This window comes from Myotis myotis, unplaced genomic scaffold, assembly GCF_014108235.1.
Source record: "Myotis myotis isolate mMyoMyo1 unplaced genomic scaffold, mMyoMyo1.p scaffold_m19_p_12, whole genome shotgun sequence".
Taxonomy (NCBI): domain Eukaryota; kingdom Metazoa; phylum Chordata; class Mammalia; order Chiroptera; family Vespertilionidae; genus Myotis; species Myotis myotis.
This window is the reverse complement of record NW_023416316.1, coordinates 7903554-7925814: the sequence shown is the minus strand read 5'-3', so window position 1 is coordinate 7925814 and position 22261 is coordinate 7903554. Positions and strand designations below refer to the sequence as shown.

The 22261-nt window shown below is 40.7% G+C and overlaps 1 protein-coding gene across 10 annotated transcripts in view; it reads left to right on the top strand.

The window, feature by feature from the left end:
- RABGAP1 (RAB GTPase activating protein 1) overlaps positions 1-22261 on the top strand; it is a 132014-nt gene that overhangs the window by 3715 nt on the left and 106038 nt on the right. For 7 of the 10 annotated variants that reach the window (XM_036329739.1, XM_036329736.1, XM_036329737.1 and 4 more), the window contains one exon: positions 11033-11232. The exons of 1 other annotated variant lie outside the window; for it this stretch is intronic. In XM_036329739.1, coding sequence (XP_036185632.1) covers positions 11083-11232 — 150 coding nt within the window. In that variant the 5' untranslated portion in view covers positions 11033-11082. Of the gene's footprint in view, positions 1-11032; positions 11233-22261 lie in introns of those variants that run through there. 2 more of the 10 variants (XM_036329742.1, XM_036329740.1) reach the window with 1 other exon arrangement.

Below are 22261 nucleotides of genomic sequence, written 5' to 3'. Positions count from 1 at the left end.
TTTAAGGAGAAATGAGTAATATAAATGTTTCAGATTTGAGTGTAGACAGGTTGATACTCTAAATGGGATAGATTCGTTTTCTTCACTGTAGATGAGAAGAAAACATGAGACTAATTTCCTAAAAGGAAGAAAAGTTTTTGAATGATTCTGTATTGCTCAAAAATATTCACATTTTTATATTTATAAAATGAATTATATTATGCTTTAGAAATTTGTTTCAGAATAAGTAAAGACAAGGTCACCTTTAAAAAATATCTATATTGCCGAACCGGTTTGGCTCAGTGGATAGAGCGTCGGCCTGCAGACTCAAGGGTCCCTGGTTCGATTCCGGTCAAGGGCATGTACCTTGGTTGCGGGCATATCCCCACTGGGGGGCGTGCAGGAGGCAGCTGATCGATGTTTCTCTCTCATCGATGTTTCTAACTCTCTATCCCTCTCCCTTCTTCTCTGTAAAAAATCAATAAAATATATTAAAAAACAAACAAACAAACAAAAAACACATTCATAAAAAAAAATATCTATATTAGCAAGGTCAGAAAAACAATCTGACCTTGTGAATGAGTAGTAAAATAATATTAAGCTGACTTTTCCTGTGTTCCCAGAGATAAGTGTCTGTTGTGGAAATGCCATCGAATAATTTAAATATTTTGTTTCAGAGCTACTGTGTTGAAGTGAAGCTTACCTAGAGGTCTGGGGGTGGGGGTGGGGGGGTTCTGTTTCCTGAAATAGCCACGGGAACATGGGGGAAACCACTTATATGGGCTAGTTTTTTCAGGTGTCAACAGAATTGCACTTAATCAGTAGTGTTAAATGAGTTTTAGGTGCTTTTCATCTCCTGGCCTTACATCTTCTGTCTTTCACTGACTAGAGGTATCAGTATATAGAGAGGAGAGTGTGAACTTTAGAATAAAAATGATTTATATTTCCCAAGCCTGCCACTTACTGAGTATATTATATAACTAAAGGTAACCTACTTAATGACTCTGAGACTCAGTTTCTTCACCTGTAAAAATGGAACTAATGCTTCTATCAAGGATTAGGACTTGAAAGCACCTGGCATCCCTGCTCCTTTCCTGGATACTCTCATTCACAAGATAATAGAAAGGGTTCAGTCCCCTCATTTTACATATGAGAAAACTGAAGCTATAATATCATGTATTGTATATCAAAAAAGGACTAAGAAGTTCAACTCCCAGTTGTTGTTTTTTTTAAAACCAGACTGTTGTTGACTTTTAAAAGTCTTAATGAAGCTTGATTATTCATGAGAAAGTGAGAAATAACTCTGAAAACATTGACTGTCTTCTTTAGGCACTTTACTGATTTTGTGAGTTTTATTCTAACAATCCTATTAAGTTACAACCAGTCTTTAAAACTTTTATTGACCAAGGAATGGATAAACAAAATGTGGCATATACATACATTGGAATGTTATTGAACCTTAAAAACAAAGGAAATTCTGACACAGGCTACAACACAGATGAACTTTGAAGTGATATAAGCCAGCTATAAAAAGACAAATATTGGTATGATTCCACTACTTATATGAGGTCCCTGGAGTAGTAAAATTCATAAAGATAGAAAGTAGAGTATTGGTTGCCTGTGGGAATGGGAGTTATTGTTTAGTGAGTGTTATTGTTTAGTAGGTGTTATTTCAGCTGGAGAAGATGAAAAAGTTATAGCAATGGATGGTGGAGATGGTTGCACAACGATGTGAATGTACTTAATGCCACAGAACTGTACATTTAAATATGGCTAAAATGGTAAAGATTATGATGTTATGTATATTTAAGCACAATTTTAGAAGATTAAAATTTTAAAAATATTTTAAAAATTAAAAAACGTAAGATAATACTTTTGTCTTACAAATGCCTATATTCCTAAGGTGTTTATTATTTTTAGTCCATCTGGAATTGAACTAAAAGATTAGCTCCATAGTTTAAGGAAGTAAATTGTCACAGGCATTATAGGTTAAATTTTGCCTGACTGACTTAGATAAAGTGGTTTATATTGCCTAAGTGCTGTAGGCCCAAAATTAATAAGTTTTTTTCTTTTGTTTTTGATTTTATAAGCTAAGCTAAAATTATTCAGAAAGCTTACATTAATATGGTTTTCAAAGAATTACTTTAGCCCTCAAATTCAGAGTCAGTCTTAAATGAAGACACACATCTATTGTTTAGCAATTAGTGTGGTGATGGAAAGGAATTTATTTTTATAAATAAACTAGAGGCCCGGTGCACAAAAATTTGTGCAATGGGGCAGGGGGATGGCCCTCAGCCGGCCTGTGCCCTCTCGCAGTCTGGGACCCCTTGGGGGATGACCACCTGCTGGCTTAAGCCTGCTCCCGGGTGGCAGAGGGCAGGCCCAATCCCTAGGTGCAGCCCCTGGTCGGGCTCAGAGCAGGGCCGATTGGGGAGTTAGGGCGCTGCCCCCTGTCATGCACAGAGCAGGGCGATCGGGAGGTTGTGATGCCACCCTCAGTCATGCTCAGGGTAGGGCCGTTTGGGGGGTTGGGGCACCGCCCCCTGTCACACTCAAGGCAGGGTCGATGGGGAGGTTGCAGCGCCACCCCCTGTCAGGCACAGAGCAGGGCCAATCAGGGGGTTGGGGCACTGCCCCCTGTCACGCACAGAGCAGGGCCAATCAGGGGGTTGGGGCGCCACCCTCTATCACCCACAGAGCAGGGCCGATCAGGGGGTTGGGGCGCCGCCACTGTCACACTCAGGGCAGGGCCGATGGGGAGGTTATGGCTCTACCCCATCACACACAGAGCAGAGCCCGTGGCGGGGCGGGGGGGAGGGGTTTGGGGCGCCGCACTCTGTCACACACAGAGCAGGGCCGATCAGGGGGTTGGGGCACCACACCCTGTCACACACAGAGCCGCAGGGCGATCAGGGGTTTGGGGAGCTCCCCCTATCAGGCACAGAGCAGGGCTGATCAGGGGGTTGGGGCGCCTTTCCCTGTCACGAACGGAGCAGGGTGGATAGGGAGGTTGTGGCCCCGCCCCCTGTCACACACAGAGCCGCAGGGCGATCAGGGGGTTTGGGCGCTGATCCCGGTGCTGGGAGGCTTCGCGGCTCCGCTGATCCCGGTGCTGGGAGGCATATTACCCTTTTACTATATAGGCTAGAGGCGCCTGGTGCATGGGTGGGTGCCGGCTGGTTTGCCCTAAAGGGTGTCCTGGATCAGGGTGGGGGTCCCCACTGGGGTGCCTGGCCAGCCTGGGTGAGGGGATGATGGCTGTTTGCAGCTGGTCACACATCCTTCAGGGTGGGGGTCCCTACTGGGGTGCCTGGCCAGCCTGGGTGAGGGGCTGAGGGCTGTTTTCAGGCTGGGAGTGACTGAAGCTCCCAACTGCTCCTTTTTTTCTTTTTTCTTTTTTTATTCTGGGCCAGCTTTAGCTTTGAGGCTTGGCTCCAGCTCTTAGGCCTCCGCTGCTGAAAGTAGGTTTCTGGCCTTTGCTTACAATGTTGCGATCCTGCTGGCTGAAGCCCGGGTGGACTAAAGCAGGTTTCTGGGGTTTTGTTTAGCTTCTATATTTGTTACATAGTTGCTTAGAGCAGCTCAGAGGCCTGCAGCGGCAGGCAGGGAACGTTGGAGTCCTCCATCACTGAAGCAAGCAAGCCTCATGTTAGTTTCAAGCTGCCTGGCTGCCGGCCGCCATCTTGGCCGGCAGTTAATTTGCATATTGCCCTGATTAGCCAATGGGAAGGGTAGCGGTCGTACGCCAATTACCATGTTTCTCTTTTATTAGATAGGACTAGAGGCCCGGTGCACAAAAATTTGTGCACTGGGGCGGGGGTGGGGGGTCCCTCAGCCCGGCCTGTGCCCTCTCGCAGTCTGGGACCCCTTGGGGGATGACCACCTGCTGGCTTAGGCCTGCTCCCCGGGGGATTGGGCCTAAGCTGGCAATCAGACATCCCTCTAGCAGCCCAGCAGCCCTTGGGGGATGTCCACTTGCCAGCAGGGAGCAGACCTAAGTTGCAGTCAGACATCCTTAGCGGTGCTGAGGAGGCAGGAGAGGCTCCCACCACCACAGCTGTACTGGCAGCCATCAGCTTGACTTGTGGCTGAGCAGAGCTCCCCCATGTGGGAGTGCACTGACCACCAGAGGGCAGCTTCTGCATTGAGCGTCTGCCCCCTGGTGGTCAGTGTGTGTCATAGTGACCAGTCATTCCCAGTCTTTCTGCTGTTAGGGTCAGTTTGCATATTACCCTTTTACTATATAGGATAGAGGCCTGGTGCACAGGTGGGGGCCGGCTGGTTTGCCCTGAAGGGTGTCCCAGATCAGGGTGGGGGTCCTGCTTGGGTGCCTGGCCAGTCTGGGTGAGGGGCTGATGGCTGTTTGCAGCTGGTCACACCCCCTTCAGGGTGGGGGTCCCCAGTGGGGTGCCTGGCCAGTCTGGGTGAGGGGCTGAGGGCCGTTTTCAGGCTGGCTGGCGACTGAAGCTCCCAGCCTCTCCTTTTTTCCTTTTTCTTTTTTTTTTAATTCTGGGATTTATTTACCTTCTATAATTGAAACTTTGTTGCCGTCACTGGAGCTGAGAGCCGGCTCCTACTCGCTCCAGCTCTGAGGCCACGGCCTGCTGAAAACAGGTATCTGGGGTTTGTTTAGCTTCTGTAATTGAAACTTTGTTGCTTTCTGAGTTCAGAGCCGGACGCGGCAGGCGGGGAACCTTGGCTTCCTCCCATCACTGGAGCAAGCAAGCCTCCTGCTTGCTTCAGCTGCGTGGCTGCCGGCCGCCATCTTGGTTGGGTTAATTTGCATATTGCTGATTAGCCAATGGGAGGTGTAGCAAAGGTACGGTCAATTACCATGTTTGTCTGTTATTAGATAGGATAAGAAGGGATGATTTTCTGTTGAGTTTTGTTAGATTTTCCCACCCTTCCCAGGGATAGGCTGTAAGAAATTTATGTGAAAACTAATGCAGGGAAACAAACTTCAGAGCCAGAAAAAAAAGAAAAAGGCTGAGATTAACATGGTGCAATTTAAAAAATACCATATCTTCTCTTGCACTCTGCTTGATTAGTTTTAAAGGGCTACAAACCCACAGGAATTGGCCTGCTATAGCATCTTTGAAATTTGATTCCTTTGCTATCTCCTATCTTGTTCTTTTTCTGAGCAGAGAGTAATCTTATCAGATCTGTGTTTTAGAAGGATGCAACTAGGAGCAGCATAAGAGGATGGATTGGAATGGGGAGATAATGGAGACAGGAATACCACAGAAGAGAGCTGCATTTCAGAAAAGAACAGTCATACCTAGATACCAGGTTTTGGATCAAGTTCCATAATTTTCTCTATGAACTTAAGTTATTGAACCAGTCTAGTTCCAGTTTGTCTGTCATATGAAGTTAATACCTATTTGGCAAGGTTAGTATAAAGATTAGCATTAATGCATGTAAAGCTTCTTAGTACCATCTTACCTAATAATAAACAAACATGTAAATTGACCGTCTCTCTGCTATGCTCACCAGCCAATCAGGAGAGCATGCAAATTAACCCAACAAAGATGGCAGTTAATTTGCATACATAGGCGCGAAGGGCGGAGCAGTGAAGACGGAAGGCTCTGGGCCGGAGCGAAGGCCTGGGTCCCAGGTGCCGGAGGAAAACCGGTGTCGGCAGCCAAGGGAAGGGAAGGCCTATTGCACGAATCTCTTCATGCAACGGGCCTCTAGTGTTGGGTATGAAATCGGAACTCTTTAGGTTTAGCAAGATGATTTAAATATTCCCCTTAAGATTCCCTAAAACTGCACTCATTTGCTCACTGGTTGACCAACAAAAATGATGGGCATTGAGAGGGAAGTGATAAGAGAGTATTTTGGTCCAAAGGGAATCCAAGATATGTTTTGTGACTCGTTGTTTAACTTGTTTTGGCTGTGAAAGTTGGCAACTTGCCAAAGAGTCAGCCACACTCTGGGTAGCCCTTTTTGAGTCTCTTCATTCCAGTCATCATTCGTATTCACATCCTAATCATGTGTATGTAGTATAGCATATTTGTCATTTGTCCTCACATTACTTAGACCCTATCAGTTAAACACTGATGAAAAGTATTATTCAACCAATCAAATTTATTGAGTACTGACAGTAGGCAAAAATAGGATATGAAGATAATATGAATAAAATCTAAGTTCCCTGTCCTCAAGTAGTTTTATTTTTAAACTAGAGGCCCTGTGCCCGAAATCCATGCACTCGGGGCAGGGGGGAGGTTCCCTCAGCCCAGCCTGTGCCCTCTCGCAGTCCGGGAGCCCTTGGGGGATGTCCGACTGCCGACTTAGGCCCGCTCTAAGCCAGCAGTTGGATGTCCTTAGTGCTGCCACCGCTGCGCTCTCCAGCCGTGAGCCCGGCTCAGGGTTTCTGGCTGAGTGGCACTCCCCCTGTGGGAGCGCACTGACCACCAGGGGGCAGCTCCTCCATTGAGTGTCTGCTCCCTGGTGTTCAGTGCGCGTCATTGTGACCGGTTGTTCCATTGATTGGTTGACTTTCATGTTAACCTTTTATTATATAGGAAGGATATATTTTTATTGATTTCAGAGAGGAAGGGAGAGGGAGAGAGAGATAGAAACATTAATGATGGCTGTCTCCTGCATGCTTCCTACTGGGGAATGAGCCCTCAACTAGGGCATGTGCCCTTGAGCGGAATTGAACCCAGGACCCTTCAGTCCACAAGCCGATGCTCTATCCACTGAGCCACACCAGCTAGGGCCACAAGTAGTTTTAAAGGGACTGTGTGTGCTCAGGGTATTCCCAGCACTTATCTTGTGGTTTATATTTTGCAAGTGTTTCTGGAATGATCAACCAATACAGTGCAGTAGGAAAGATAGAATATTTTACTGTGTGATAAATGCTATAATTCTGTGGTAGAATTAAAAAGCAAATGAAAGCTTTAGGAACCCTAGAGGGAAATAAGGAATGTTGCAGAGGGAAATAGGGAGATTGAATGTTTGATTGTATCACCAGATTGTTGTTTGGGGAGAAGGACTAACTGGGAAAGTGAAGACATTCCTACCTTAGCAAACAGTGTGAGCAAAGCCTTGAAAGTATAAAAATGCATGACCAATTTAGTGAGTTGTCTAGTATGGTTTGATAGAAATAAGAGTTAAGACTAGAATGATAGAGTGGCTCCAGAGATTTTGAAGAATTAATGATATAAGGAGTTTGGATTATTATTTTTTAAAAAAATATTTTTTATTGATTTCAGAGAGGAAAGGAGAGGGAGAGAGAGATAGAAATATCAATGATGAGAGGGAATCATTGATTGGCTGTCTCTTGCATGCCCTCTATTGGGGATCGAGCCCACAGCCCTAGCATGTGCCCTTGACGAGAATCAAACCCCAGACCCTTCAGTCCGCAGTCCATTGAACCAAACCGGCTAGGGTGGAATATTTTTGTTTTGAGTCAGGAGCAATCAAAGGTTTTGAGGAATGGGTGGGATATAAAATCAAATCTGAATTTTAGAAATTAACCAACTATGAGACGCTGATAACCAGTTACTAGAGAGTCTAGAAAAGGAACGTACATGTAGCAAAGTTGAAAGAATGAGGTACTCACCAATCAGTGACATGAATGATAGGAAAGAAGGGATAGATTTGGGAAATACGTTTTGAAATTAAAATCCATTAGAGTTTCAAGGGAGAATGAGAAAAGGATTCAAGGATTTTTTGACATTCCTGTCCTGTATCAGTAGTTGTTAACCAGGATAGGAAACTTACAAGGAAGAATATGCTTGTGTAATGAATGGGGGTCCGCTTTGCACACGTGGAATTGATTTTGAGATGGGCATGGGACATGTATTGGAGCCCTCCTATGTGTTTTCATAACACCCTTTGCATACCTCTATTATAGCAAACACTAGACTGTACTGTATTGTAAGTACTTGTTTCCGTGTGTTTTTCCTATACCACTGTAAGCCTGTCAGAAGTATAGAGAAGTAAGCCAGTGAGCTAGTGAGATAGCCAGGAGGAAATGTGGAAAAAGAAGAGGAACGGGATGGAATTTAATGACTGGACAGAAGAGAAGGAACCTAAATGACAGCTGAGAAAAGGTAGTCAGAGGTAGAAAATGGAAGGAAAAAGACGAGTTTCAGAATAAGAAAATGGTCAGTATTTTCATTTATTTCAGCTGGTAGAAGTAAGATGAGAACAGAAAAGAATTCTTTTGGTTTTGAAATTGTGTTGTTGATTTTTAGAAGAAGAGGTTCGTGAGGGTGAGAGGAGGGTAGGCAGAGTTTTGAGAGGGACTGCTCAGTTTGTGTGGGGAATACCTTTGAAGTGGTAGAGCTGGAGGCAGTCAATACTACTCCTTTACGAAGAAAGAGTTTCAAGAAAACTAAAGGAATAAAGATAAGTCTGAGCCCTCGACTAGTGGCTGGACTAGCACAGTTAGTCAAGCATGTCAAGTTCAGTTACAAGTACCACTCACACCTTTTTTATCAAGTTAAGTAGGTCATTGGGTTCACATTTTGGCTTTGCCTCTGAGCAGTTACATTACAACCATAACCTTGAATAAGTTACACCATATCTTTAAGCCTCAGTTTCCTCATCTGTAAAATAGATATGTAATGATTAAATTAGGCATTCACCAGCAAATTGTAATACTGTATATAGGCACTATAAAAAATGTAAAATGCTGTGGGAGCAGAAATAAGGCAAATAATTCATTTGGCTTGGGGGTGAAAATGGGCAGACTACTAGAAAAGGGAGGATTAGATCATGAATGATGAGTTGCAGTTGATGGAGCACAGAAGCAAGGAAACCACTTTAAGAAGAGTGTACTATGAGTGCAGATACGTGGAGGTATTGAAGTTCAGATGCTTCTCGACTTATGATGGGGTTATGTCCTGATGAACCCATCATAATTTAAAATATTGTAACTCAAAAATGCATTTAATACATCTAACCTACCAAACATCATCGCTTAGCCCAGTCTACCTTAAATGTGCTCAGAACACTTACATTAGCCTACAGTTGGGCAAAATTATTTAACAGAGACTATTTTATGATAAAGTGTTGAGTATCTCAGGTAATTTATCATGTGTATCGCTTTTGCACCATCATAAAGTTGTACCATCATAACTTAGGGATTGTCTGTATACAGGGTGTCCCCAAAAATATTTACACACCTTGATTATAAAGTCAATGTTTATTAACATAAAGTTCATTTTCAAAATTTAAAAGAATCTACAGAAATGAATTTATTTTTTTGTCAACACATGTTTTCAAACTGATGATCATTCTGGTCCAAGCACTGCTGATAACGAAAAACAATGGAATTGCAAACATCAAAGAAAGAATCATTTCGTTCCGTATTTGTGCACCCTCAATTCATCGACTGTTGCTGGTTTTGTACTGTAACTTTATCTTTGATGGATCCTCATAAAAAGTCTAGTGGCACTATAGGATACATTTTCTTCAGAGCTTAGTCTGGCTTCATCCATTCTTTCAAATCAGTTTTACCTGAAAAGGAATAAAAATTGAGTTATCAGCTGTTACTTAAAGTGTGTGTACATTTTTGGGGTACACCCTATATGTCCTTAGCAAAGACATTATTACCACCTCTAATACATATCTTAGCTCCATGTCTAAGCGCCTCTCCGAACATGTTCCCATGTAGTTGTTTTTGTTTTGTGTTTACCCTAAATCAGTTCCTGTTAACCTGTGCAATTGCCTGTATTCTCAACTAAACTATAAACTCTTTTGGGGCGAGAATCTGATCTGTTCTTTAGACTCTAGTCACTCAGTATTCATTGACTGGATGAAGCAGAACTACAATAAAAAAAAGTTTTCAAAAGTACTTTCTGGAGCATGCATTTAGATTTTGTGCTATGAAATGTAGAGCTGTGATTTCCTGGAAGCAAAGAAATTAATTTAAGTAGAAAGCAGCAAAGAGTTCTCGATTAGAGCCTTAGTTATACCTAGTTAAATGATCCTTTCTTGGGGTTGCCATTTCCTTATTTGTTTAATATTATTTATGATTTCTAAGTTTTCTTTCAGCTATATTATTTAGGGATTGTGTGATTCATGCTGCCAGGTGGTTATCTAGGTGTGAACCTTTGAAGGAAAAATAGTGCGAGGCATGTGGTATATGTTCAATAAATATATGTTCAATTAAAAATCCAAAGAATAAATCAGAATTTCGTAATTGGAAAGATTAAACAGACTCTCAGAACCTTTACTTAGAGGTACAAGATGAGCATAGAGCTGGAGTTACTCTCGCTAATTGGTTAAAGCTTTCTGACTACATTATAACATTGTATTTGTTCTGTTGCTGTTTTGGCAACCAAATGAGAACATTGCCACAAAGTATGCAGAACCAGGTTTTTAAATGGTAGATAAGTTTGAGTTTTATTTTAGGAGTCAATAAATAATTGAATGGCTTTTCATAAGTGACACATTTTTATACTTCCTGTTGGGAATTTATGGCTTAAAACACTTTTATTGGTAATGTTCATATTGAGTAGAGCTCTAAGAAACTGTGAAATGGGGAGGTTAAGTTTTTAATGGACTAATGATTCCTTGCTACATAAGGTATTTCCCAACTGTAGAATTTATGATTGCCCTGACTTTAATTTATTTCTCTTGGTGGTTAATGTAGAATTTTCTTTCTTAAAAACACATGTTAGTATTTAAGTATCAATAATGGTAGGAAAACCTTAGTGATTTACTTGAGTGCCTTCAATATAATTTATTTGTACAGCTTTACAAATTAAAGGATAGAAAACAGAAGTGTAGTACTGTTACAATTTTAAAGGCCAAGATTAGAGTTGCAACATGTGCCAAATAAATCACTGTAGGTAGAGTTGTTCTCGAGGGAATATGTTTTATTTATTTGAAATCTGAAATATCTTGGCTCTAAATAGCATTAAATTCCCTTATTATCTAGATTAGAAAACCTAAACTGTAAGTGGTGAAAGTCTGGGAAAATATTTTGGAAGTGTTTTTTAAATAGTTTTTCCATTTGTATTTTGTAAGAATTAGAGCATAAATGAATATCTGGTAGACATTCTATATGAGTATCTTTATGGTTTTTGTTTTTCAGGCATTTTAAAAATATTTAATCATTCATGAGTTGAGCTTCATTCTTGAGTCATGGATGACAAGGCTTCTGTTGGAAAAATCAGTGTGTCCTCAGACTCAGTATCCACTCTTAATAGTGAAGATTTTGTCTTGGTTTCCAGGCAAGGAGATGAGACACCATCTACAAATAATGGGAGTGATGACGAGAAAACAGGACTCAAGGTAAAACTCCATAACCTAAGTGTCTTCTGTTTAACCTTGCTAAGCCCATTGCAAAACTTGGCCTTCATGGGAAGGTATATGGAGTGCAAGTGAGAACATGGAAATAATATCCTTTCTTTTTAAATACTAAAAAGTTTTATTTACAATTAGTGATAATGACACATTTATATTTGATTAAGAATTTTTAATTTGATTACTTCTAAACTTCTATTACCCCTGTCAAAATTAGTGGTCGTGTAAACATTTGTAATTTTAGTGTTGTTTTCACTTTCTCATTGAATTTGAAGTGATTGTTTTGGTGTATGTAGTGTAAGGGCAGTGGCAGGTCAGCAATGCTATTTATAAAAAAGAATTTTAGGATTATTGAAATGGACCTTTAAATTCCTGGCTTTTGGCCACTTCTGTTTGTTTATATTTTCTCAGCCAAACAGCTATTACTTCTTTTCCCATACCCGGTTATTGTTTTGCTCTTTATGGATATAAATAAAAAGTTTACCTGTTAGCATCATTTAAAATGTAAGTAGCTTTAGAAACATTGCTATTCCTGTTTACATATTTTCATTTAACAAGTCTTTATTATTATCAACTGTGTGCCAAGTACTATCCTATATAATAAAAGCCTAATATGTAAATTGTCCCCTCGACCTGGAGTTTGACTGCTTGCTATGACATGCGCTCACCACCAGGGGGCGGTGTGGAACATGGTGGGTGTCGGTGATGGGGTGCTGGGCCCCCACGAGAGTGGGACCGTGGCGGGATGGTGGAGCGGGTGAGCAGATGGCACCAGGCCATGGTGGGTGCAAGTGGGGCCTGATCACCCTGCAGACGACTAGTGGCGGGAGCGGGGCCGCCACCTGGCTCCCAGGTGCTAAGGGAGCCAGGTGGGGCCCAGGTGCTGCCCAGGGCCCAGAGGTCAGCTGGGACCTTCCCTTCCATGCCAGACGCTTGTGCTTCGATTGCCAGCCAGGCTTAGGGACCGTGCCCATGCACTAATTTTGTGCATCAGGTCTCTAGTTCTAAATACTTGAGATACAGTGGTGAATAAGATAGGTAAAGAAAGCTCTGTGTCCTTCTTGGAGGAAACAGACTCTAAGCAAATAAGAAAGCAAATATAAGTAAATTTAAGTGCTGTGAAGAAAATCAAAGTAGGATATGTGGATAATGAGTGAAGGGGCAGGTACTATTTTAGAGAATGTCTTGAAATGACATGTGAGCAGAGACCTGAATGAAATGAGGAAGAAGATCAAGGAGAAATCAGGGAAAAGAGCTTTCCACAGGGAATAGAAAACAGACTCTGAAGAGGGTCCCCCTTATTAGGACAGAGATAGAACAGAATGAATAAAGTAAATAAGTGCTAGAAGACGAGATCCAATGACAGGTAGGGGCTGGTTTAAATAGAACTTTTTAGAGTTTAGTAGGAATTTGGGCTTCGTTTCAGATGTGAAAGGAATTTTTGGAGAGTTTTGAATGGGGCATGATATAGTTTTCACTTTTAAAAAGCTCACTGGCTGGGCACCTCCAGCATAACAGCATGGAAGCTCTGTGGAACTGTTCCCCAGCAGCAGTGGTAATAGTTATTAAAAAACAACCACTGAAAGTCTGTGGAAATGTTCTAAAGGATGAAGAAACATTTATTCAAGGAAATTTACTAAAATTTGGTAAACAATTCTATGGTATTTGAACCAAGACCAGTTTTTTTCCCCCTCCTCTATCCCAGCCAAACATCATGGTAATAAGTCCATTTCACATTGGTGCAATCAAGAAAACAGGGTTTCCTCCCCACCCCACTCCCACCCCCCAGCTCACAGGTCTGAGGACTATCTTATAGACAATAGCATTTTTCACCCTGCCTCCAGCCTTTTTTTTTTTTTTTTTTTTTTTTTGCTGGCCAAGTGTGACAGTGGTGGGGGCCCCAGCCCTTAACTCTCTGCATGGAGGCTATACATTGGGCATAGTGCTGCTGAGTATACCAGGAGCCTGATTGCCCTTGCATGTAAAGTAGTGGTCCCCACGACTAGAGTCAAGCCAAAAGGACTTGAGACCATTATACCACCTCCCATACTCACCAAGTGCTCAGCTTCTGAAGTTGAGGTATCACTCAAGGAGAAGCATGCCATTGTCTATACTTTCAACCTTATAGCTGTGGCTCAAAGGTTTTGCCTATAGTGAGAAGGGGGCCATAAAACAGTTCCTAATCTCTTTCCAAAGGAATTGATTTTATTTACAACAGAGTGTGGATAAGTTAAAGCCTAGGGGTACTCCCCAAAACAGTGGAGGTGTAGTGAAAGGTAATTGGGAAGAGATTTGTAGATTGATTGGACATACAGGCTTAACTGTAGGATTGCTAGGCGGAGACCACCTCGGATCAGAACAAAACTCAAACACTGACTTCTGGAGCTCTCCCTTCAAAGTAACCTCAATTTGGTATATTCTGTGGAGCAATTTATATTTGTTGAAAACTATACAGCAATCAGCCATAATTACTGGAGTGGTCAGAGAAGGAACAGAGCATATTGCTAAAACCACTCTTATCCCGGGATGACTGTAGGCAAATCCTAATCTGATACCCAAAGGAGCAGCATCAGAGGCTTAACACTGTGGGAATTATGGGAATAGAATTTTCTAAAATAAGCCCGCTAGTCACTAAACTAACAAGCAAGCATAAAAAATAACAAGAGTGGGGAGACCAATACTGAAAATTGATACAATATAATACCTAAAATACCTAGTTTCCAACAAACAAACAAAAATTGTGAAAAATGCAAAGAAACAAAATACAATCCATACATCATAGAAAAGGCAGTATATACTGCTTGTGAGAATGTCATGTTGGAATTAATATACCAACTCTTCAAAGTAGCCATTAACATCCATGAATTGAAATAAATCATGCTTAAAGAAATAAAGTTCAGTGACAGTATTAAATAGAGAATATCATTAAGGAGATAGAAATTACAACAACAACAAAAAGCACCTAACTGCAATTCTGAATAGGAAAGCAAAAACTAAAATGAAAAATTCACTAGAGAAGCTCAGTGGTAAATTTCAACTGGCAAAAGAAAGAGTTAACAGGAGATGATGCCATCAAAATAGTACAGGAGTTTTCTACCGCTCTGCTCTCAAGGAACACTGATTTAGATAATCACTTACAGATGAGAGTACCTTTGTGAAAGTCTGGGAGTTCAGCAGAGAAGTTCCAGCACAGTGTTGGAGCACAAAACATCCTAAATTGGACTCATTGAAGACTATCAAAGGACTAGTTTCACTTTACCTGTGTCACCCCTAATCCAAGGTGGCGCACAACTCAGTGCCAAGAGACACTTACTCAGCTAAATTGAGCAACATGTTCTCCAAATTTAAAATGTTTTCTCTATTTCCATGTAATTACAGTATACCTATACAGTATATACCATTTTTTTGTGTGTGAAGACCTGGTAAGTGAAGTAGTAATAAAATTAGATAACTATGAGTTCTATTATCAGAGGAAACTATAACGGGATTACTGCAAGTTTGTTGCCCAGTTATGCTCACTCTTTTTGAAACATTTTCTCAGCCACTAGATTTTAAAACTGCATTGAATTTAGAAAATACATTTAATATGTCTATCACTCTTCCATCTAAAGGTTTTAATTGAGTGGTTTGTTGAATATTCAGGTGATAGCTAGTAATCTACCAAGTGTTTTAGGCATTCAGGATAAGAACTCCTATTTTGAAAATAGGATGACCTAGTAAACCTTATAATGCCAGCACAAAATACTTGGGAAAGCTGGATGAAATATAACAAACACCCCTTTAATAATAGCTGTATTCATAAGACAATAAAGAAAATCCCTAAGGAACAAAAGCCAAGAGGAAACTGAAAGTTAGAACAATGCATATGAGATGACATTGGGGCTGCACTGTTCTTTACAACCAGTGGACTTTGGTTTTGATAGCAGCTACACTGGGAAAGAGAGAACGCCTTGGGTTTTACAGAGAGAGTAGTTGGAACTGAGATTTCATTATAAAGCACCGTTAAGGGCTACTCCTAACTGAAAGAATAGACTTGAAAAAAAAATTTTCTTATAGTCACAGGAAGAAAATAAGGAATTTTATATTTCTTAGCCTGAACGCCAGTTTAGAGGAGAGTCTTGTTGAGCTTTTTGTACCCATAGGCTTGCCTTCATGTATGTTTGGGGTGTGAATTTACATTATGTGCATGGTCCTGGGTTGGTAAATACTCCTGGGGCACATGATAGAGTAAATTGTAGAACTACTCTGGAGGGACATACTTGCCACCCGGGCTGCATGGTAGTCTCACAGATAACCCTGATAAAAAATAGTACACATTTCAAAATTTACAAATATATACAAAGGACAGTTTATTATAAGCAAGAGACAGCAAATCTGAGCAGGATCAAACTCACCAAAATTTAGGCACTTGCATTAGCTGTAACCTTAAGATATACTAATTTAAATGATTAAAGATTTAAAGAAAAATTTATAAGCATTACAAAAGAACAAAATTATCAAAAAATTTAAAAGAACAGGCAAATTTAAAATAGAACTTCTGCAAATGAAACTTAGAGGCAGTGAAATTAAAGATTCAGCATTAATCAGCAGAATAGACATGGCTAAAGAGAGAATCAAATTTTTGTAATGTAAATCTTAGGAAATTACCCAGAAGATAGCACTGAAAGATTATAAAGTATGAAAGGTCAGTTAAGAGACATGGAGACTTGGATGAGAAGGATCAACATATCTATATCTATATACACTGAATGGCCAGATTATTATAACCACCTGACGTTTGTAGGCAAATTAGTCGTACACTGCATCATATGGGATATGGAAGCCGAAGGCCTGTTCAAACACCTTTGCTGTCTGCGGTTACCAAGATAAAATACCTCCAATTCTCACAGGATGACAAGGATTGGACAGTCGAGCATTGGAAAAAAGTCATGTGGTCCGATGAATCACGTTTCCAGTTGCATCATGCAGATGGCAGAGTGAGAATTTGGCAGAAACAGCATGAAAGCATGCACCCCACATATATTGAGTACAACCCTTCAAGCTGGTGGGGCCAGTGTTATGGTTTGGGGCATGTTTTCCTGGCATGATTTGGGCCCTTTAATTCGTGTGGAACAACGTCTGAATAGCACAACATACCTAAGTATCGTGCTGATCAAGTTTATCCTATCATGTTGATGACGAATCCCAATGGAGATGGCTTCTTCCAATAAGACAATGTGCCATGCCACGGTGCTCGTATTGTGCAAGAGTGGTTAAGAACATGAGGGAGCCAAAACCGGTTTGGCTCAGTGGATAGAGCATTGGCCTGTGGACTGAAGGGTCCCAGGTTCGATTCCGGTCAAGGGCATGTACCTGGGTTGCGGGCACATCCCCGGTGGGAGATGTGCAGGAGGCAGCTGATCGATGTTTCTCTCTCATCGATGTTTCTAACTATCTCTCTCCCTTCCTCTCTGTAAAAAATCAATAAAATATATTAAAAAAAAAGAACATGAGGGAGACTTTACCTTGCTTAGGTGGCCCCCCCAATCACCAGATCTCAATCCAATTGAGCATTTGTGGGACAAAGTTAAAAGAGGCATCAGGCAGCTGGTTCCACAACCATCAAATCTCATAGAACTGGACAGTGCTATCCATCAGGCATGGTGTCAGATTCCTTGCATCACCTTTCAATATCTTGTGGAGTCAAAGCCAAGAAGAATTGCTGCAGTATTGAAGGCAAAAGGTGGCCCAACAAAGTACTGATGGGGTGGTCATAATAGTCTGGCCACTCAGTGTATATAAAAGCCTAAGTGACTGACTGGTTGCTATGACGCACACTGACCACCAGGGGGCAGATGCTTAATGCAGGAGCTGCCTCCTGGTGGTCAGTGCACTCCCACAGCAGGAGCAGCGCTCAGCTGACCCATGGGCGCCAGATGCCAGGCTCATGTCTGGCGAGCACAGCTGTGGCAGTGCACGCCTCTCCCGCGCAGGAACTGCCAAGCGACAGCAACTTTGCAGAGTGCCCTCTTGCACTCCAAGACCGCTTCAGGGGATGTCGGACTGCCAGTTTCAGCCCAATCCCTGCAGGCCACACCAAGGGACCCCACTGGTGCACGAATTTGTGCTCCTCTGTTGAGCATCTGCCCCCTGGGGTTCAGTGCACGTCATAGCTACCAGCCATTCGTCCGGTTGTCTGGTTGCTTAGGCTTTTATAGATACAGGCAGTCCTCGGGTTAAGTCGGACTCGACGTACGTCATTTCGTGGTTACGTTGCCATCTCCCATTTACAGTATTTATTAAAGAAAAAAAAAGTTCCGTCATTTCGACGTATGTACGTATGTGCTTTATGTTTTTTTAAATTTATTTACCAGAAGTAAAGGTCAGGAATTATTATCTTTCTTTTAAATTTTTTTTACTGTTTGACTTCATTACTGCTGTGTATGTACTCCATGTGAATGATGTAGGTGCTCATGTAGGTGGGTTCCGACTTACAGGGAAATCGAGTTTCGTCTCGTCGTAGGAACGAATCTCCAATGTAACCTGAGGACTGCTTGTATAGAATATATATACTTAAGTTTTCCTTTAGAATGGTGAAGGAAATACTTGAGATAATAGCTGAATATTGTCCAGAGGTGATAAAAGACAAATCCTCAGCTTTAAAAAGCAGTAAGTCTCAGGCAGAATGACTGTGAAACTGCAGAATATCACAGCCAAAGGAAGGCTCTAAAAAGGCTGAATGATAATAGAGATGATTGAACCTGGTTCCTAATAGCTTAGGGTAGATGACAGTTGTTAAAAATCTTGTTAACAGTTGTTTCTCCTAATCTTTACTTCATAACTATCTATCTCATAACTCATGATTTGGTGGATTGACTGGGCAGTTTTGCTGCTTTTCCTTAAACTCACACAACTTTATTCAACTTGCGTGTTGGCTGGGGACTGGGCTTCACTGGAGTGGCTGGGTCTCTTTCCATGTGGTCTTTCATTTTAGGCTTCTTCACAACATGATGGTCTTAGGGCAAATGTGGAATCTGTAGGCCCCTTTAAAGGCCAATGTTAAGAAATTACATGGTGTCACATCTAGCATATTCTTTTTGCCAAAGCAAGTCACAAAGGTAATCCAGAGTCATGGATTTAGGGAAATAGACTATACCAGGAGTCCTCAAACTATGGCCCACGGGCCACATGCAAATACAAATATTGTATTTGTTCCCATTTTGTTTTTTTACTTCAAAATAAGATATGTGCAGTGTGCATAGGAATTTGTTCATAGTTTTTTTTTTTTAACTATAGTCCGGCCCTCCAACGGTCTGAGGGACAGTGAACTCCCCCCCTGTTTAAAAAGTTTGAGGACCCCTGGACTATACCTTGTGATGAAGGAGCTGTAGAGATTTTGTGGCCATATTTAATTTTTAACATCAATATAGTTACATAAATGCTATGGTAGAGGTTAACAAAAGGTGCTATAGAGTAGAAGGGATGGAAACCTACCTCAGCTTGGGTGGGGAGCCAAGAAAGACTTCTTGGAGAGGATAATGCTTTAGTTATGTCTTTTAAAGGAAAGCTTTATATGATGGTATAGTTATAAAAAACACAGCTATATTTTTTAAAATATATTTTATTGCTTTTTTACAGAGAGGAAAGGAGAGGGATAGAGAGTTAGAAACATCGATGAGAGAGAAACATCTATCAGCTGCCTCCTGCACACCCCCTACTGGGGATGTGCCTGCAACTAAGGTACATGCCCTTGACCGGAATCGAACCTGGGACTCTTCAGTCCCTAGGCCAACGCTCTATCCAGTGAGCCAAACCAGCTAGGGCAAAAAAACAAAGCTATTTTTATTCAAATATTTTGAGAACTCACATTAGAATCTGAGAACTTTCCATAAAAATTTAGAACATGTTGTGTTTTCACTGCTTGACTCCTTTGGTGTAGGAATCTTACACCTTTAGTTAGCTCTCAGCCAAAGATATTCTATAAATGCTGGTTGAGTTACGTTGATGAGCTAGTACTTCTTAGGTGGAAAGTTTAGTTAGAGAATTTTTAAAACATTTTAATCTTAATAGTTTTCTTTTTGACAAATCCAGTTAACATTATTTTAGTTGGAAAAAAGTTGCCAAGTTTTATTAAAATAGCAGATAACAAAAATTACTCCTCACTTATTATTGCCTAAACTAATCTTCTGACTCAGTTTCTGATATTGTTTTAGAATTAGGTGATCTTGTCCTATAATGCTGAACTTTTATTCAGAAAGCAAAGTTACTGAACCCTGAATGAACAGTTGAATTTAGAGGATCAGGGTGGTGGTGGGAAGACACATAAGTAAATTTGTCATAAAATTCATCAAGTGCTAGAATATAGATATGATAAGAATTACATGGGAACATAATTGTTGCTTAAAGAAAGGTTTCATAGAATAAACAGCAGTTCAGCAAAGCCTTAAAGAATGATTAATAATTTCCCAAGGAAGTGAGTCTGTTGACATGTGGAAAGATCAAAGGTTTGAAAGGGTCTGGAGTCAGGACCACCACATACAGTAGAATTATATGTACTTTTCTTTTTCTCCCAGGGTGCAAATAGCCTTTCTGTCATTTGTTTTCTCTAATTAAAAGAATAGATGCTTAATACAGGAAATTCAGATAATTAGAAAAGTAAAACCCAGTCATAATTCCATTATTTAGCAAAAATGACCATACATTTTTGAAGTGTTTCTTCAGTTCACTTTCTAGGATGAATTCACAAGGTGTGCTGTTCCTCCCCCTTTTCTTCTTATTTTACTTTTTAAAATTGATCTGAGAGAAAGGAAGGGAGGGGAGGAGGGAGAGAAAGAAAAACAGAAAGAGAGAGAGCGAGAACATCAGTGTGAGAGTCAGTCAGTTGCCTCCTGCATGCGCCCCAACCAGAGGTGGAACCTGCAGCCTGGGTACGTGCCCTGACTGGGAATTAAACCCACCATGACACTCCAGTTGAGCCACTCCAGCCTGGGCCCTTTCTTAAAAAAATTATTTATATATATATATATTTATTTATTTCGTTGTTGTTAATCCTCATTAGAGGACATTTTTCCATTGATTCTTAGAGAGAATGGTAGGGAGGGGGAGAGAAAGAGAGAAACATCAATGTGAGAGAGACACATTGATTGTTTGCCTTCCACAAACCACCCAGAACTGGGGATAGCCTCAACCGAGGTACATGCCCTTGACTGAAATATAATCTGTGATCTTCAGTTCTCGGGCTGACGCTCCATCCACTGAGCCAAACAGGCTAGGGCCCTTTTTTGTTTTAAATTAATGTTAATAATTCCTAATGGTAATTTTAGGTATTTTCTCTGGTCCTTCCTTCATGCAGTTAAGATAAAGAAATGAATAATCAAAACAGCTACAGTTTATAAATGAGGTACAAAGAGATTTAAGGTTTTATTGAAGATCCCAGAAGGAGTATGTGAGGTGGATTTGAGATTAGTAACTATTCCTTCCAGTATCCAGATTGGGCTTCTGGTTATTTTGTGCCTTGCTTTCTGATAAAACTGTAATTTATGTACTTGTTTTGAAATGACTTAGCTTTTACACTGAAGCTGAGCAAAATTACTCAGTTTGAATCATTTTGGTTTATATTTTCTTGCAATATGACACAAGTAGTGGGAAATGTACATCAGGAATTTGTTTGTAATTTTTTGATCACCTATGGATTTCTCAAACACACATTTCATTTCCTAAGCATGCTTCTTTGAGGACATACAATCTCCACTGACAGCGGGTCCCAAACTGCCTAAAGCAAAGTAGCTTTGTGTAACTGGCAAGTCGAGAGGGGCCTCGTTGGTATTGTTGCAGTGAAGGGAAATAAGCTATACAGTGAGAAGTAGAAAATAAAGGAAATGACTCTGCTAGGTATTGCCTTTGGAACACTTTGTCCTTTGGTCCATAAGTGCAGTTTTTTCTCAATGACCAACTCTATCATAAGTTGTTATCTTTGATATATTTACAAAAAAAACCCACACAGATGTTCTTCCAGTAATGCTTCTTTTGTACATGAATAGTAGGTGTGTTTTTAGTTTTCTCTGGATCATGGAAAGTAGAAGAACTGCTTTTTAAAAAAGTTACTTGCTTTTCTAAACCTTAACTCCCATACATAGATCAGAGTTTACTTAGAAATAGCTGAAAATGGTGATACTAATTGGATGCCTACTGATGACAGGTACTGTGAAGAAATGAGGTAATCTGTACAAATCACAGGGCCTGAAATAAATAACTGCCCAGTGGTCATATTATTGTATCATTGATCCCTCATGACAATCCTGTGAGATAGACATGAATGTCATCATTTTAGAGATGAGACAGTTATGGCTCCCAGAGTTAATTTGTTCACAACCAACAGAGTTAGTGTCATAGCCATGTCCCAAACTTAGGTCTGTCGTACTGTGGAGCCCAAGTAGGGCTACTAAGGACAGGTGCGTAGGCTATACTCTGTGCAACCCCAGAGGGTGCTGTTCTCATAGTCCATGATGTGAATGGTGCCTCCTGGAGTTGTGCCACAAGCTAGCTTGTTTCCAGTATTTTTTCTACCACCTGCTTTATAAACAATTATGCATAAATCACTCACCATGCAGTCTCTGTCCTTGTAAATATTTATGTCTGTGTTTATAGTACCTACTAAATTGACTACTTTATACTTGTTTTTTTCTCATTCAAGACTGTTTCCTAAAGAACTCTCCCTTCCTCTTCATGTATATATCATGAAGAGGAACACAAATCTAAATGTTACTTTATTTGTATTATTTGTACATGTTTGCTTTGCTTTTTTATTTTTATATTGTGCTAAATAACTTGGAAGTCTTTGGACTTCAAAGTTTATTGTTTGTGAATTGCAGCATGCTATTTGGTCCTATAAATAAATAAATAAATAAATAAATAAATAAATAAATAAATAAATATTTTTTAAATTTGTTTTTAAATTTATTTAGTTTTTTGGTTAATCCTCACCTGAGGATATTTTTGCATTGATTTTTAGGGAGAGTGGAAGAGAGAGGGAAAGACA